General features: G+C 38.1%; 1 protein-coding gene across 1 annotated transcript in view; it reads left to right on the forward strand.

Annotated features, from left to right (window-relative positions):
* LOC104613476 (putative calcium-transporting ATPase 11, plasma membrane-type) overlaps positions 1-15,836 on the forward strand; it is a 41,325-nt gene extending 25,489 nt beyond the window's left edge. The window contains exons 6-8 of the mRNA XM_088891973.1: positions 11,464-11,635; positions 11,712-12,019; positions 15,308-15,836. Of these exons, the coding sequence (XP_088748099.1) occupies positions 11,464-11,635; positions 11,712-12,019; positions 15,308-15,622 (795 nt within the window). The 3' untranslated portion in view covers positions 15,623-15,836. The remainder of the gene's footprint in view (positions 1-11,463; positions 11,636-11,711; positions 12,020-15,307) is intronic.
* The last annotated feature ends 3,542 nt before the right edge of the window (positions 15,837-19,378 follow it).

Below are 19,378 nucleotides of genomic sequence, written 5' to 3' on the forward strand. Positions count from 1 at the left end.
TTTTGAAGCCCTTGTTGGTCACAAGTGACCTGAATTGAATGACAGGTTACTGTAGTGGCAGTAGTTGAAGTTTTCTTTGGACTTGTAGTGCCCTTTGAAAAGGTTAGACAGATCTGTACCATGTGTGACAGCTATGGTTGTGTGGTGGTGCTTGTGATGCTCAATCTCTATTGAGCAGCTTCAAGAGGGCTTGTATGCAGTCAGTGAGTTCCTGAATTAATGTCAATGTGATTCATGATTTTGTGAAATCAGTAGTGGTGTGAATAAGAACAAAAGTTTGTGTACTTATCAACTGTGTTTGGGGACTGCTGTAGTGTCTGGAACATCAAACTCCTGACAGTAGTACTTAGTTGGCTACCGGGAATTCAGATTAGAAGTAGCATTGGAAGAGCATCATGGCAGTAACTGGAGATGGTCATAGTGATTAGAAACCTAGTGTGGTGATTCCCTCTGACTATCTGGGTGTGCAGATAACGTCAATTAAACGTAATGGTGAGAACTATGTACCATGGGCCAAGTCAGTGGAGTTTTTCTCAAGGCAAAGAGGAAAGTGAAGCATGTGAAGGAAGATAAACCACCTGCTGAATCTTCAGGGTTTGATGACTAGGAACAGGAAGATGCCCAAATCATGACATGGTTATGGAATAGTATGGAACCCAAAATAAGTGCCAACTTTATGTTCTTAGATACAACTAAGGACATATGGGAACATGCCAAGAAGCTTTATTCTGGGCAGGATAATACTACAAGGGTATATCAGCTCTATTAGGAGTATTTCGATCTGCAGCAAGGGAATAAAACCCTAGAAGAGTACTATGCCAGTATGAAGAACCTCAGAAATGAACTCAATGTCTATCATCCCCTCACTCTAGATGTTAAGGTTCAGCAATAACAGAGGGAACAACTAGATGTCACTAGGTTCTTAGTGGGGTTGAAATCAGAATATGAACCAATTAGGGCCCAAATATTAGGGGGCTCTACTCTTCCTACACTTGAGGAAGTGTTTGCACGACTTCATAGGATTTCTTTGGGGTCTACAGAGAATCCCACACAGTCTGACAGATCAGCATTTGTGATAGCCAGAGGAGGTGGACGTGGTACTAAAGGGGGAGGACATGCCTCCCAAGGAGATCGTGGTGGTTCCGTATTTGGCCGTGGTGGTGGTCGTGACTCGGGGGTAGGCCGTGGTAAAGGAAAAAGTAACTCTACAAGGAAGTGTCCCCATTGTGGCAGGGACGGACATTCGGTGAATTTCTGTTATGATATCCATGGCCCTCCTTCTACATGGGCCAATCATGTAGTAGTTGGTGGGGTTGATGTCAGTGATAACCTCCTTCCACATCTACATCTGTTTCCGGGAAGGAGATGGTAAGTGTACCGCGTGATGAGTATGAGCGGTTCCTCCAGACTACTTTGCAGCATACTACTGTCACCCTTGCCCACTCAGGTATAGCTTGTCTGTCATCCAAACCCTCTCCCTGGATTATTGACTCTGGAGCCTCTGATGACATGACCAGGACTCTAGGTGTGTTCTCTTCCTTCTCTGAAACTTTCACATCTCAAACTGTTACCCTTACCAACGGTTCCTCTTATCCCATCTGTGGTGTTGGTAATGTTGACCCGACTTCTCTTTCTTTATCATCTGTTCTATATGTCCCTAAGTTTCTATTAAATCTTATGTCTGTTAGTAAATTAACCAAGACTCTTAATTGCTCTATTACATTTTTCCCTTTTGTGTTTTACATGATCTCAAGACGGGAAAGAAGATTGGTGGGGGGCATGAGGCTGGTGGATTGTATTACCTTGACGGTGGTGGATCGTTAGTTGCACTTCAGACTTCACTCACTCCTCTTCAGTGGCATTGTCGACTAGGACATCCATCTCTCAAGGCACTTAAGATACTGGTTTCGTCTTTGAGTCATTTGTTGTCTTTACAGTATGAGTCGTGTCAGTATGGGAAACATCGTCATGTTCCCTTCAGTCCTAGAGTTGAAGGTCGTATGTTGAGTCCTTTTGCTTTGGTTCATTCAGATGTTTGGGGCCCGATTAAAATAGAGTCTTATAATGGTTACAAGTATTTTGTCACTTTTATTGATGATTGTTCAAGGATGACATGGATTTATTTAATGAAAGAAAGGAGTGAATTATTTTCCATTTTTCAAAAATTCCATGTTGAAATACGTACACAATTTGGTGTTCCAATCAAAGTTATTCGTTCAGATAACGGTCATGAATACTTTCTTACTTCCTTTCAACAGTATTTAGAACAGTATGGCATCATTCATCAAACTTCATGTGCATCCACTCCTCAACAAAATGGGGTGGTTGAACGAAAGAACCGTCATCTCCTTAAAACTACTCGGTTTATTCTTCATCATATGAGTGTTCCTAAACGATTTTGGAGTGATGTTGTACTTACTGCGTGTTTCCTTATTAATCGGATGCCCTCTTTCCTTCTTCATGGTCGGTCTCCCTTCTATATCTTGTTCCCCACCTTGTCTCCCTTTCCATTAACACCTCTTATCTTTGGCTGTGTGTGCTTTGTTCGCAATCTGAGTCCTGGAATAGACAAGCTGGATACACGCTCTATTAAGTGTGTCTTTCTTGGCTACTCTCGGACTCAAAAAGGGTACAAGTGTTACAATCTCATTACTCGGAAGTGCTATGTCTATCCTGATGTCACCTTTTTTGAGTCTGTCCCCTTCTTCTCGGGACTTGAAGTATTCGTGTCTCCACCTTTGCTTTCTCTTCCTCTTACAGTCAGTGATCCTGTTCTGGGTGTTCCAGTTGGGGTTGACCCTTCACCTCCTCCAGTGCAGCTCCCTACTGAACGACCACCGATCCGACACGTGTATACTCATCGACAGACACCGGCTCCTCCTCCAGCTTCTGCCTTGTCTGCGGATCCTGTTGTTGCTTCTGTCCCTGAACCTATAGGACTTGATCTTCCCATTGCTTACAAAAAGGTAAACGTAGTTGTACCCTCCATCCCATTTCCAATTTTGTTTCAGTATCTCGCCTTTTCGCTTCACATCACCAGTTTGTTTCACTACTGTCATCTATTTCTATACCTAAGAATGTCCGAGTGGCTCTTAGCTCACCTGGGTGGCAGCAGGCAATGGAGGAAGAACTCTCTGCCCTTCAGCATACTCACACGTGGGAGCTCGCTACTCTTCCACCTGGTAAGCATGTTGTGGGTTGTAAATGGGTGTATACTGTTATACTTGCTAGATGGTAGTGTGGAGCGTCTGAAGGCCAGACTTGTTGCTAAAGGTTATTTACAGTTGTATGGAGTGGACTATATGGAAACCTCTCCAGTGGCTAGGATTGGCTCTGTCCGTGTCTTAATTTCCCTGGCAGTTATGTATGATTGGCCCTTGTTTCAACTTGACATTAAAAATGCCTTCCTTCATGGTAACCTTATGGAGGATGTATATATGGAGCAATCACCTGGGTTTGTTGCTTAGGGGGAGGATGGTAAGGTGTGCAGATTGAAAAAGACAATTTATGGGTTGAAACAATCGCCTCATGCTTGGTTTGGGAAGTTCAGTGAAGTAGTGAAGAATTTTGGAATGAAACAATGCCAGGTTGACCACTCGGTGTTCAACTATTATTCAAAAGCCAGAAAGATTTTATTAGTGGTCTATGTGGATGATATTGTCATAACTGGTAGTGACAAATTGGGGATTGATAAACTAAAGGTCTTTCTGCAAAATCATTATCAAACAAAAGACCTTGTGACATTGAAGTATTTCTTGGGTATAGAAGTTGCTAGATCAAGACAAGGTGTAAACCTGTGCCAAAGAAAATATGTTCTTGATCTGTTGGATGAAACAAGACTGTTAGGTTCAAAACCGGCTGAAACTCCCATGGAACCGAATGCTAAGTTGAGCAGTGATACAGGGGAAATATTTGATGATCCTGGAAGGTATAGACGGCTAGTGGGGAAGCTGAACTATTTGACTATCACGAGACTAGACATCTCCTTTGCAGTCAGTGTGGTGAGCCAATTTATGCAGAACCCTCGTATACCTCACTGGGATGCAATTCTTAGAATTGTAAGGTATCTGAAGGGAGCTCCAGGCCATGGGTTATTGTACAAACCAGGAGGAAAACTTGAAGTAATTGGGTATACAGATGCAGATTGGGCAGGCTCCGTGTTTGATAGAAGATCTACTATAGGTTACTGCACATTTCTTGGAGGAAATCTTGTGACATGGAAGAGTAAGAAGCAGATGGTTGTGGCAAGGAGCAGTGCTGAAGCCGAATACAGAGCCATGGCACACACTACATGTGAATTAGTATGGCTGAGGAATCTCCTACAAGAAATTGGGTTCTCCATGGATAGACCTATGAAATTGTACCGTGACAATCAAGCTGCACTCCACATCTCATCCAACCCTGTTTTTCATGAGAGAACAAAGCACATAGAGATTGATTGCCACTTTGTGAGGGAGAAGGTCCTTACTAGAGAGATAAGCACAGAACATGTGGGCTCAGGTGATCAGTGGGCAGATTTGTTTACAAAAGACTTAAGCTTAGGGAGAGTGAACTATATATGTAACAAGCTGGGATTATATGACATATATTCTCCAGCTTGAGGGGGAGTGTTAGAGCTAGCCGAATAAGGGTAGATTAGTCATTTTATTTCTGTTAAGTTATGTGCTTATGTGGCAGTCTTAATAGAGACTTCCTGTCCCATACTTAAGTGGGGGCAGTTTAGTCTTTGCACTACTAATTAGAGGCTAATCCATATTAAGGGTCGACTGATAGGGTTTAATCTATCAAGTTCGACTGTTCTCTTCATCTTCTTCTTCTCTTCTCCTGGTTCGAACTACTGTAGCTACAGAACAAACAATTATCATTATCTATCAAAAAACATTCATGGGATTTGGATATCGTTCTTCATATTATTCGCCTACATTATCAGTTTAAGATTGCAAATATATTTCTTTTGGTATGAGTAAGTACACAATAGGCTGTCTGCATTCTTCATTGTTCCACCCCTACAACATTTTCTTCTTTCGGTATGAGTAAGCACACAGTATGAGTAGCGTCATTATCAGTTTTCTTTGTTGCATCCCTCTATTTCATTGGTTGGTATATTTAGGTTTCTTATATGGCTGCATGCTATCTTGGCATGTTTGGAATGTACTTTTCTGAACGGATTCCCTTAAAATATATGAATGGTAATACTTCAACAAATCAAAGTATACTTCTCTTTAAAAGTCAAAATTAAATGTATACCCATCGTGTCAAGCCTTCTATGGGAATAAATTGAATCAGTTAAGTTCTTGTGTTTCCCAAAAAACATCCATCAAAGTATTTGATGGAGTTTTGATGAGGCAACAGTATCTGCACTATCTCTGCTATAAGATGGAGAAAATTTTGCAACTGTGAACCATTTCTTGATTATGATGGAGTTGGTGGAGATATCTCTTTATTCAGATCGTGGTGGTACCAACGAGCCCTTAAAGCATCTAAACCCTAGAGTAGCTAGTTTGAAACAGTTGTCTTCCCTTGTATAATCCTTAATGTTCACTATAGAAATTAGTACACAATGAACAAAAGCTTCCTTGGTCATAATTACAGTTGCATCATGATCTTCTCAATATTATTGATGGTTATTTGGTTCAACCTTTAATGTGACATTTATGCTTTTGATTGATAACCGAATTATTATTTTAAACAATGAAAACAAACATAAAATGATGAATTAAATGATTATTCCCTCATGTTTCGCTTACGGTTAACACCTCCTACCTTTCTTGCAAATTTCAGAATGATGTAGTTTCTGCTTATCCATGTGTTGCATCTTGATGTATGAGGCCCTATAGCTACCACTTCTTTACTTAGTCATTGATATTTTTTAATTTTGTTGATAATTTTTCTTGGTGTTCTTAGGTTTATTTGATGAAATCCAAACATGAAGTATGTACCATTTTTTACAACTTTCATAAAATGGTGTGTATGCAATTTGAAAGACTGATTAAAAGTTTTCTTATTTGACAATTGGGTTTTAGTACTTGTTTACAGACCTTCAAGCTTTTCTGAACATGGGATAGAATATCAGGCTGTGTGGGGACATCTCAGCAAAATGGGGTTGCTAAATGAAAAAAAAAAATTAAAGTTGTTCATTCCCTCATGTTTGGTATGAATGTACGCAACACTTTCTAGTTACACATTGTTCTTACTACCTCTTTTCTCATTACTTGGCTCTCCTTGGGTTCTTTATTTCAAGTTTTCTATTGAGTTTGTTTTTCTAATTGACATTTGTTTCCTATTCCACCTAAAGTCTTTGGTTGTATTTGCAATGTTCATGTTCCTCCCTGTTCTCGGTCTAAACTTGATCCTCGTGACCTCAAGTGCATTTTTTGGGCTACTTTGCTTTTTAGAAGGGCTATAAATGTTATTATCCTATTTCTCAATGAAAGTTTGTGTCCATAGATGTATCATTTTTTAAGCCCACTCGTTTCTTTACTCCTAAAGTCACTTCTCTTCAAGGGAGAAATATCCAATGGTGGAAGAGACGGTAATTGGTTTTCTTGCTCCTATTCCTGTTCATCCCTTGGTCTTTGACTCTAATGGGCCTTCTATTGTCCCTATGGAAGGTGGAGAGAAAATCAACAAGGATTTACAGGTGTATGGCAAACACAAATGAAGAAAATAACCATTATATGAACAATCACCACAACATCCTCCTTTTTGGATGAGAAAAAATTCTTGTGAAGGAAGTGTTCGTGGGTCTTGATCATAATTTTCAAGGTGCCAAGGCGAGGCTAGGCAACAGGGGGTTGCCTAGTCGCCTAGGCGATGAATTTTTTTTAAGTAAAACCATATATCCTAGGGTAGTTCCTAGGTTCCATAACCATCTTTCCTTAATAATTATTCATAATTTTCATAAGAAAAGTATAAGTTTCATGTTTAAGTCTAGAAAATCAACATTTATGAGAAGAAAAAGAACAAAGTAAAGAAAATTCAAAAAATATAGGGAACCCCTACTTTTGTTATAGGAAAGAAGAAAAGAAAAGGAAGAAGAAGAAGAAGAAAATGTGTTGATTAGACAAAATTTTAAGTTCTTCCTTTGCTTATAGGTTCAGGTTTTGAAAATTTTGAGGGTTCAATCAAGGATCAAAATTTCTATACGATATGCCCCATATCGGGTGTATTGTATTGTATCGTTGGGGTCCCGATACCTGTTTGTAGGTGTTTTGGGGGACCCATTTTTTTAAATAATATATATATATATATATATAATTTGAAAATGAAATTGAAAACCAAAGAAATAAAAAAAATAGGGGGAGTATCGTTATAAGTACCGATACACCTCTGCCAATACACAGAGGTGTATCAATACTTTGAGCCATGGTTTCAATACAACAGTTAGCAATGTTGCATTGATTAAACCCTAAGAAAATAAGAAAATAATAAAAAGAAATTAGTATATAAACACATAAAATGAAGATTCTAGTTTAATAATGTCTATTTTATAATTATAATGTCAAAAATTAAAAATATAAAAGTATTTTATAACCCAGTGCACAAAACAGCTAGGCGAATGGGCATGGCGAGCCTCCAAGGGCGCCTTGTCGCCTAGGTGTCGCCTTGACAACTATGGTCCTGATGGAGATACTCTTGATTGAGTAAGGTGGTTAGAGTCATGTTTAGTAGTTTGTTTTGTCAATTTTGTGCTAGATGAGGAGGAACTTACGAATTCGGTCCATGCAAAATTGCAACCAAGAAGTATTAAAGTTAGAAAGTTAAATACATGGTTTTTCCTCTTTATTTTGAGCTATGAGGAGGCAAAGGAAGATTTGGATTGTGAATGGAATTGATTGGTTGGAGCAATACCCAAGGTGGGTGTTAAAATTTTTGTATTAATCAACATTTTTGGTATTTTTCTTCATGTATGGTGCTTACAAATGTCCTGGGTGGTGGGAGATGCTTGTGGGAGCTTAAAAAATTGATCAGTTGACAAATTGATAGAATGTTTTGATAGTGGCATGAATTCTAATTGAAGTAGAAGAGGTTCACTTTGTTCCATTGTCCTTGGTGCTAAACTTAGCTAAGGAGATCTAAGATTAGTGGTGGAAGGTCGTTCAAAGGTGGGGGATGAAAGGTTGTGATTTGAAAAGGATGAATTCGAAGGGTCAACCGGTCAAGGAGGTGAAAGTTTGGAGGTTGAATACAAGGGATTTTTGAGAAACATTTTGATGCTGAGGTGGGCAAGTATTTCGAAAAGTATTTGGGGTTTGATTTTCATAGTAAGTTGAAGAGTTGTGAATTGGGCTAGAGGGTTTAGTTATTTGGGTTGGAGATACATCAAGTTTTTGATTTGGGCTTGGGCAACGTAATTGTGCAAGGAGTCTCTAATCATGTTGGTTGTAAAATCTCATTTGGCTCAACTGTTCTAGGTTAGATCGGGTTTGTTTCTGATCCATCATATTAGTTGAGGTTTGTAGGGGCGGCCAAAATTCTTCTTTTTTATTTTTTTGAATGAGAAAAAGGCGCTTGTGCAAGATGATGGCACTAGGTTGTCATTCATTGTTGGTGAGGTTGTAGTTCCACTGGTGCTAGGGCAAGAGAAATCTAGGGTCTTTAGAAGGTTGTAGAGGAGGAGTAAGGTTTTTGTAATGATTTTGAAGGGGCTTCTTTATGTAAATCTATGAGATTGGTGGCAGGGGATTTGGTAAGGTTAAGTGATGAGGGAGGAGTTGATGGTTGTCAATAAGTAGGAGTTGGTGTAGAAGAGGGGCAAGTAGAAGCTATATTTGGTTTGTCAATTTCGAAGGGTGTTTCTCAGGCCTATTTATTTGGTTTCTTGGAGGTTGTGGAGTTGGCTTGTGGTGGAGTACCATCAGCCTGAAGTTGAGGTTAGGGCTTCAAAAGTCATAGGATCAAGAGATATTTTTTTTTGAAGTTTCTATTGGCAGATTGGGCTTAGGCTTAGGTAGGAAGGTGGAGGGTGGCTAGGATGTGGACCTAAAAGGGGATAAAGTGAAATATAAAGTTTCAGGTTTTCAAAAAAAGATGAAGGGCCCAAAAAATTGACAATTAGTACATATATTGAAGATTTTTTCACAGCTAAAAGAAGGAATTTCTGGTGCTGGCCCTTCCAATAAATTTAAAAGGGTATATGAAAGTCAAAATAAGTGATATCAATCAATTTTGAGAATATGAGCCGAAAGGGGTTAGGGTTATCTTTGATGGTCAAGTGGATTGCACTTGTCAAGCTATCGAAGAAGAGTTGGTGAATAAAGACTTCGATGTAGGAGTGAGAACAAAAGAACAAAGTACAAACAAGTTAGAACAAGGGGTTCAGAAAATATAGACCTTTATGGGTAGAAGGAAGAGGTGAAGAGGTCTCAGAAGAATCTCTTTAAGAGAGGAAGGCGGTTATGGATGAAACTCATGTTATGCTGGGCGAGTTAAATTTGGAAAATGTGGTTAATAGGGAGGTGGAAGTGAGTAAAATCTTAGGGCAACTTTTTTTTTTGTTTTTGATAGATAAATCTTAGGGCAACTTTCCTTCATGGGGGGTGAGGAATCTGCAAGAAAGGTCTCTAGTGAATTAGTAGAAAATGGAGGTTGATTTTCGAAGAAAGGGACATTTGCAGGAGCTAGGTGGGGATGTTTCTTATTTGTGTTTTTTTCTTTTGTTGTGGAGTTTGAGGGATTTATCTTTATAGGGATGTTTTTGGGGGGTGATTTCTTATGACTCTTGTTATACTTCTTTTTTCTTCTTAATGAATTTTCTTTTTTTATTTATCTTGGGAAAAAACTCCTTTGGATTTAGGTATTTTTCTTTCCTTATCCATCTATTCCTAGTTTATCTTCTAATCCTGATGCTCCTAATCTTGCTACTATTTCCTATTATTAATGTTTACCCTCCCTCTGACCTTGATTTGCCCATTGTCCTCATAAAGGGAAAGAGGTCCTGTACTTGTCATCTTATTTCTAACCATGTGTCTTATCGCTCTATTTCTCCAACTTACTATACTTATATGCCTCTAGTGAGTCCATTTATTTGCCCACTAGTATGTTGGATGCACTTTCCAAACCTAAATGGAGATGAGGACATTGGAGCATTAGAAAATAATGGTACTTAGGAATTGGCGGACTTGCTTCCTAGGAGATGTCTGGCGGGATGCAAGGGAAGACTTATTGCTAAGGGGTTTACTTAGGCCTATGTAATAGGCTATCAATAGACTTTTGCTTCATTTGCCAAAATTAACTCTATAAGAGTGTCTCTATTGTTGCAAGTAAGTCTTAGCCTCTTAATTGGATGTAAAGAATGCCTTTTTTCATGGAGACTTACATGAAGAAGTCTACATGGATGTTCCTCCAAGAACAGAGTGAAATATGTGTTTGAGGTTGTCTTAATTTTTTTTTTTTTTGATTGGAAACGATAACTTCATTAATACAATTTAAGAATAACTTTTCAGAGTTAAGTACAGCTGTCAACCCCTAAACAGGTGTTGAGCCTCAGTAATCTTTCTTACAAAACTGCCCAGAACATTCTCTCCATCACAGTCCCTTGTTTAGCCAATGTGTCAGCTAGACCATTAGCTGATCTCCTTGTCCATTTGAACATGCACCAATCTCCCTTGTTTTGAGGATTTCCCTTATGGGCTGTCTATAAATCCAGGCTTCCAACTTTCCCTATTGCAGCCACTCAATCAACAATTTAGAGTCTCCCTCTATTTCAATTTGGTTTAACCCCAATTGTTTGGCATATCTTACACCTTGAAGCAAGGCCATCACCTCCGCTCTCAATGAGCCCCCACTCCTATTGGTCTTGAAAACATAGGAGTGGGGGCTCATAAGGAAATATCATATGTAATCGTAAGGAAAAAATCTATTCAACTTATGTTTGACCCACATTTAAATGTTATTAAGTGTTTGTCATTCTTTTGGAAAAAGGTGTTCAAAGTGATGGTAGGCGGGAAATTAAGCAAAAAGCAACATTAGGTGACAAGATGTTTTCTCAGGGGTGCTTTTAGGTTGAACTTCCTATGCATCCATCTCATTAACCTTCTTATGGAAGGAAAAGGCAATGCCGGTTGCCTTTTCACTTTATGATATAATTAATTAATTAGTATGCTTATTATTTGTTTGCTTGTGTTTTCTATGATTTTGACTTTTTGTTTGGATTCAATTTTAAATATACCTTTCTATTTTTTTATTTTTTGAATGGAATTGATTATATTACATATAAATTATTAAAATTTTATGATTACATATGATATTTCCTTATGAAATTAGTGAAATGTGCTTTTATGTGCAAAATTTGTTAATATTAACTTTCTTTTAGTAGTGTTCTATGCAAGATGATAAGAAATTGGAAACATGACACATGTCACCAAGGATTGCACCCAACCTATTATTAGATGTTATTTATTTACCCATTTATTTTATGAATTGTCACTCTTCCTCTTACTTCCCCTTAATGTTTATCCATAGGTTGCGAAAGAAAATGCCGATGTCATCATCATGGATGATAATTTTACAACTATAGTGAATTTAGCAAAATGGGGGCGTGCTGTTTATATAAACATTCAAAAATTTGTACAGTTTCAGTTGACAGTAAATATCGTTGCTCTTATGACCAATTTTATTTCTGCCTGCATCTCAGGTGTGTAATCCATTGATCTTTTATTTATTTATTTCATAATTTGGAAACCATGTTAATTTTCACAAGTATATTTCAGGAGCTGCCCCTCTTACGGCTGTGCAGTTGTTGTGGGTGAACATGATTATGGACACACTTGGGGCCTTGGCACTGGCTACAGATCCTCCCAATGATGAGATGATGAAACGGCCTCCTGTTGGGAAGGGTGTTAATATCATCACTGGGCCCATGTGGAAGAATATTATTGGTCAGAGCATTTATCAACTGGCTATCCTTTCTATTCTTACATTTTGTGGGAAAGGTGTCTTGAGATTTCTCAGACTTGGTGGTTGGAATTCTAGTTCTGTTCTCAATACCTTGATCTTCAATACCTTTGTCTTATGCCAGGTAAAGTTTACTATTTTTAGCTCATATTTTGAAATATGAATGCTTTTCTTAGTTTCTATATTCTGCAATCTCTTTGTTATTGGATAAATGGATAGGATTATTTTATGTTTTTATTTTTTGTTGATGGCATGGAGAATTGTTCTGACACTGACTATATATCGAGAATTCATTAATTGTTACCTCAAATATATACATGCAAAGAGACAAGAAAAATACAAGGAAAACCAAACAAAAAAAAAAAAGAACCCCCAACCAAGCTCCCCCAAAGGAAATGCAAATCAATCGACTTCTATACTAGTAAGTTTAAGGTCTTAGGGATATAAGAAGGTGAACAAGGTATACAGAAATGTAGAAATGTAGAAGAACTAGGAATATGGCCCACAATCAGTACGTCCCACGCCTGACATAAAGTGTATATGGCCCACAATCACTCAATCTCTCACTTTCATTTAAGGTTGGTGTGTAGCAACATGATTGGTCCCACGGCCTGTAAACTATGAGGACCTAAATCATGTGCACTGAGAATGATGACTAAAATATATTTGTCATAGTTGTTAGGGCATCTAGGTGATCTGGATGAAAAAGAAGCACACAGGCAACTAGTCACCTAGGCAATAAGAATTTTATAAAATAAGAAACCAAAGTTTTGGTTAGTTACCTAGTTTCATATACCAATCAGTATGCATATTAATTCTCTTTATTAAGAACATTAAATTTCCTCCCAAAACATGGAAAATCATCGTATCTAGAAGACAATAGTATTTTAACATATACTTGGGTTTGGCCTTGGCAGGGATATTCAAAATATAGGCTTTCTGGGATTCTATTGTGGAAAAATTTATTAAAAAAAAAATTAGTTAGATGGAAGAAAAACTACATTTCATTGGGAGGGAGAATTACCTTGATTAGATCCATCTTGTCTAACCTTCCTATTTATTTCCCCTCTGTTTTCAAAATTCTGAAGACAATGGCAAAGGATTTAGAGAAGATCATGAGAGATTTTTGTAGGAGAATTGGGATTCAAAGAAAGATCATTTAGTAAATTGGACTATTGTTTGTGAAAGTAAGAAAGAGGGGGGGGGGGGTCTAGGCAAGCGGTCATGGCAACTTCTTTTGGAAGAAGAAAGATTGTGGAAGCAGGTAGGGGTGTCAATTGGATTGGATTTGGTCCAATCGGATCCAGTCCAATGTGAGTCCATTATAAATGGACCAGGTCTAATCCAATCCAATGATTGTTTCGGACTAATTTGGACCGGTCCAATTCAATGTCTAGACCGTCCAATTTGTTCAAATTCATTTTGATTTAGATTGGTTTCAACCCAAACCCGGTTCATTGATACATATATTCTTATCTTATATCTATCGACCAGATATTGGCTTAGTCCAACCCAATCCAATATAAATTTGTTTCGAATGGACCAGGTCCAATCCAATCTAATAAATATTTTGGACCGGATTGGTCCGATCCAATATATCTTGTTGGTCCGTCCAATCCGTCCAAATTGATTTTGGACTGAATGGGGTCCAATCCAAAACCCTTCCATTGACACCCTTAGAAGCAGGTTATCAAGAGCATTCATGGAATGAATGGGAATGGTTGGGATGCAATGCTTAATGCAAGGGATATACTGTCAACTCTGTGGAAACCAATATCAAGTTTGCTTCCTTGTTTCCTAGCATTCATATGGCATTGTTTCTCTCTAGGGACAAAATTAAGTTTTGGAAGTTCGGTGGCGGGTGAACCTTTCAGTAAAAGATAAGTTTCCTTCTGAGGTTTCCAATGAAAGAAGTGCGGAGAAGGCCAGTCCTGCCTAAAGTGAGGGCTTTTTTTCTGGGAGGTTATTCAGTCCAAAATCAATACTTGTGAGACCTTTCAAAATAAGAGACCATATTGGTGTTTATCTTCTCATCATTGCCTTCTTTGCAAGGTGAGTTGGGAAAACTCCCTCCATCTACTGTCTTTTAATTTGTTCCTTTGTGACTGGTATTCAGGAGTGGATTTCTACCTTCATTGGGTGCAGGTGGACGCCCGCTTTGGATTTGTAATCCTTGTTCAACAACACTTTCTTAATCCACCCATAAGAAGATTAAAGATCCTATGGAGATGTTCCAGAGCTGCAGTCTTATGGGCCATTTGGGAGAAAAGGAATGGAAGATTATTCAAGGAAAAGATTCAAGACAGGTTTTGCTAATTACTGTGAGAGTGGCACACTGGGTGAAATTATTAAGTTTGTTTGTCTAATGACTGATGATGTCATTAGAAATTGGGGGCTGCTCGTAAATTCAGCCATTTCTAGGGTAACTGTTCAACCTATTTGGGATCCACCTTGACACCTTTTAATCAAGCTTAACTTTGATGGATGCAGTAGATGCAACCCTGAACCTTCTGGCATGGAAATGCGGTTAGAACATCTTGAGAGAGATCAAGATGAAGGAAAGTGCCCTTGGCACTTGGCAGTATAGACACATCTTGAGAGAGATCAATGAGCTAAAAAGAGATAGAGTTGTTTTAATCCAGTGGGTATATAGATCAGCAAATGGGATGGCAGACAGGTTAGCAAGACAAGGGGTTGAAAGAGAGAATCTGTTCTAGGGGATGGGATCCCACTTTGATGTATTGTACTTTAGGGCTAGTCTCACTTTAGTACCCAAACTTCTAAACATGCCACTGTAGTGCCTAAACTCTCAAAAACTTCCAATTTAGTCCAAAATCATTATCCAGTGCTAGATGGCATGTGTAAGGATACAGATATCCTTCGATTTTTGGATAGGCGAGAGAAGCATCGTTTCGAAAAAGTTAAATGGAAAAATGTTGACAGAGGAGACGACATCGTCGCTAGAGAAGAGGGATCTGGGTTTCAAGAGAGGGTTGAGGCATTCAGAAATAGGGTTGCTAGATGAATTGGTAGCGTTGAATGCATTATTTAAAATCCTTGATGGCGTTGAATGCTAAAATAGGATTTCCATGCCAACTCTATATGGTTTGGTTAGATTTACAAGGTTCAAAACCTGGGGGAATGACTTGGTGGAATTAATGTTTTCTGCACCTGATGGAATCATTGTGAGGTAGCTACACATTATCCTTAAATTAATGCATGTCAGGTTCTCTAATATCACAAGTCTTGTAACAATACTTTTGATGCGCATGTTTTCTTTTGGTAATTCCTTACAGGATCATCGATCACTGCCCATTTGTCTCGCAATATTTCTAACTATATCGTAACTGCATGGGAAGTTCTGATGATTAAATACTTGTTTGCTTTGTTCTCGTTGAACTTGTTCTATCAGGTATTCAATGAAATAAACTGTCGTGATATAGAGAAGATTAACGTTTTCCGTGGTATGCTTAACAACTGGATATTCATCTCCATCATGGTCTCAACAGTAACCTTCCAAATAATAATAGTGGAGTTTTTGGGCACTTTTGCAAGCACTGTACCTCTAAGTTGGCAATTATGGTTATTCAGCATATTAATTGGAGCTATAAGCCTGCCGATTGGAGTTGTCTTGAAATTGATTCCTTGCAAATCATCCATTAAGGGGAATACTACCAAGCACCATGATGGGTATGAGGAACTTCCTAGTGGTCCAGAGATGGCTTGAAAAAGGATTGAACGTCATACATGTAGTCGGCATTGAATTAGTTATTCCATTGTTGTTTTCTTGCTTCTATTCTTCTTTTCCATTTTTGCGGTAAACGGCATTGAACTAGTTTTTCTCAAGAGATTCCTTTAAGAGTAGTTTCCAGTGGGCTTGACCTTTTAATTTGTATATACAATTCTTTCATTCAATGAAATTTTGGCTGAAATCTTGTATATATAGGTATTCAAGATGAATTTGCTAGGCACTATTCTCTTTTTTTTCTTTTGTTTTTTTATGTGTTTTCTTTTAATACAAAATTAAAAAGCCATACTAATTCCATCTATTTGTCAATATGCTTTTATTTTTTATTCATTTAGAAATTTAAGTTCAGTATTTTTGTCACATTGACTTGTGTTATTAACTCCCGTTCTCTCTCATTAACCCATATATTTAAGCCATTACTTTAATATTTGGCATTTAAGTTTAAATTCAAAATCAAATTTGTTTCTTCCATTCTCTCTTATTCTCTCTCTTTCTCTCTCTCTCATCATTAATTCTTGCCTTTAAATTTCCCTGATTAACTCAATTTTTTTGGCATAAAACTACAAATAAGAAGATTTAAACCTGTATGTGGGTTCTAAATTTTAATGTTTACACATTTTTTTTTCTTAGTGCATGTCTGTCAAAAGTTAAAAAAGGATAATTGATTATTAAAACTTGTATGTTTCTAAATATTAACAATAATTATATTGATTTTATTTATTTATCGTTGTTCAATGCTTGTGTCCAAGAAGTTCACACTCCATATAAAGCATTAAGGGGTGTTAGACAACATGGTTGATTTTGTTTTTGAAAACAAAAAACAACTGCCACCAGCAAACCTGGATTCATGTAGCTGACACAATGTAATTGGGGCAATGGCTTAAGAGATGATACATGTCTATCTTAATTTTTTCAAATATTCATGCACGTCTAAAACATATTCCAATACCTCTCAAAATTACCTTTGGCAAGGTTTACAGCCCGATGCATCGGTAGCGGCGTATCGAACTGTATTGGCCCTCCTTTTTTTTTTTGTGAACCTGATTCAGAGGGATCAGTCTAAGACCCTTTTACCCCCTGAATCGGGTTAAACCCTGAAACACCCCTTGTAATGGCATATCGGGAGGTTTTTGATACAATACATATTGATTGATACGTATCGAAATTTCAAACCTTGCTATTTGATATTCCATTTATAATACTTTAAAAGCTTGCATCCAACAAAGATACAACACAATGTTGGATTGTACTTGTGCTTTCTAGAGGTTTTATTCACCATATGACAGACTGATTCCATATGCCTCTGTCGGAGCTAGGATCTGACAACTCTTGAATTGAAATAAGATACACTGGTGGGTTTAGCCATGCACAATCTGTAGCCCTATCTAAAACCCAGCAACACTTCGCAATCTGTAGCCATGCACAAGGTGACAAAAATGTAACTTATAGCATTTGAGATCTGAAGCCAGTTTTTCACACTTTAGCTTCATCAAGATTGGAGCAAATGCCACTTTTTCTCCTTACCCGTACACTTTTTGCAATTGTTGAGCCAACAGTTGCCACAAAGCCTACTGAAGTCTGAAGGGCATCTCTTTATATAGTTTTGTCTATGTACAAAAAGTATTTCAGGTAAAGCCCCAGGATGGAAATGCTTCTCTATCCTTACCACAAGCTTCTCTGCGGTCCTTACCACCATCAAGATGGCATTCTTGAGTTCTGACAGTTGGTTTCTGAAACCACTGTGGGGAGCGAGCCAGAGATGTTTCACCTATGTTTCCTCTGCACTACGGAATTAATATATCCAGCATTTTGGGATTTTTTCTGAATTGGAGAGTAGAGAACTTGGGTATCTTTCACTAGTGCATTTTGGCTGATGCAAATTCAAATTTGGTTTAATTTTGCATTGATAAATTTATTTTTTTGCCAAAGGATTTTTAGTTGTAATTGGTGTAAACATGAATCTTGATATTGAAATATACTGTTTTAACATTGATCAATTTTGAGTAGAGGTGCCCACCGTTCCATTGTGATTTTCTGGACCGAATCAATTTGTTTGCTTTTTACATTTAGTCGAACCAAAATCAAACTGATTCAATCGGTTAAGCGCAGTTCGATTTTTCGGTTTTTTTATGTCTTCAAAATAAAAAGAAAAAAGGAACTGCAAGACAGAGAAAATGGGAGTCTGAGAGAGTGTCGCTGAAGCAGGAGGGATCGCCTCTGACGTCGGAGGGTGGAGCATCTAAGGCCGTCGACATCGGTCCCCGTTGGGGAAGAAAGAAGAGAACTGGGAGACTGGGAGTCTGAAAGAATGAGAATCCGAAAGAGAGAGATCAGATAGAGAGAGAAAAAAGTGTCAGTGTTGTGAAAACAGGAAAGATCGCCATTCGCTAGTGTCGCCGAAGCAGGAGGGATCGCCGGAGGCCGTCGATGATTTGGTGTTAAATCATCAGCAAAGGGACTCAAATTAAGATGGAAAGTGAGATGTTACGGCTACCTCTTCAAGCTTTGGTGTTGGCATTTGGGCCTTGTTTAAGGAAATTATTAATGTAGTAGGGTGTTTTAGTGGGTTGGGCAAATGCCCCCTTCGAGTTTCCTTCCTAAATCGATCATAGTTGAAGTGGGGGTGTCCTATTCGCTATTAGAATCGTAGTTGAGGCCTGAGGGTCCCGAATCCATTGATGCAAGGAGGCGATATAGATTTAGGATGGTTGAAGTGGAGTCGGAGCAAGTTGCGCTAGAAATTGTCGAGGTTGCGATTGAACCAGTATTTGTGGTTCATATAAGCTTATTTGGAGCAGGCACTGAATTTGCATTGAACCAGAGTGCATATAAGTTCTCTAGAACCGGTGATGGTTATTTGGAGAAATGATTTTGCGGTTCATATAAGATTATTTTGGCTTTTTACTGAACACATTGTGCGGCATTTCAGGTTTCTTTACTTATGTAACACTATAAACCATTGCATGAAAGACCTCCCAAATAGACACTCAATTAAGCTAGTTCAGCTTCTTAGAGTCACTTTGGATAAGCTATCAAATCACTTTTGCTACGATACTAACGCAATGTTAGAACCGAAAATCATGGCCTTACATGTAACATGTCAAAGGTTTTGATTTCTTTGTTTGAACGCAGTGCTGCGACAATGTCATGGCAAAAATGTTGTTTGTATGTAAGGTGCCTGAAGTGGATAACTCAAAACATGACTGGCTAACAATGGGTTTTGGCTCTCTCAAATGGGTACCCTCTCTATCAAATTGGGATCTGTTCCTCACAGTCACATTGGGAACATCTCCCATAAATAATAATATAGAATTATACTGTGAGGTTGGTGTACTCCTCACGGAGTGCTCCAAACACCAACCTCACAACACATCCCTATTGTACATTGGCAATATCTTCTGAATTTGTGTGTTATTATTCATGAAAGATGTTTCCAATATACAGTTGGATGTGCCTGTGAGGTTGGTGTGAGATGCAGTGAAGAGTAAATCCCAATTGAATTCATGTAAATTTATTTTCAACTTTTTCATTTTTTCTTACTAAAAATGATGTCACAACATTCTGGCCCCTGGTTTCTCAACTCATATAACACAAATAGGCCTGTTAGTGATACCTGAAAATCTGAGGCATAATCAACCTTCAATTTAATTATCTCGTATTAGGATAATGTATTTATGTAATTAGATAGGATTCAGATTTTACAATTTGCATCCAATTAATATGTAGATCGAATTT

This window comes from Nelumbo nucifera, chromosome 7 (genome assembly GCF_055504915.1).
Source record: "Nelumbo nucifera cultivar China Antique chromosome 7, China Antique-T2T, whole genome shotgun sequence".
NCBI classification, from domain to species: Eukaryota; Viridiplantae; Streptophyta; class Magnoliopsida; order Proteales; family Nelumbonaceae; genus Nelumbo; species Nelumbo nucifera.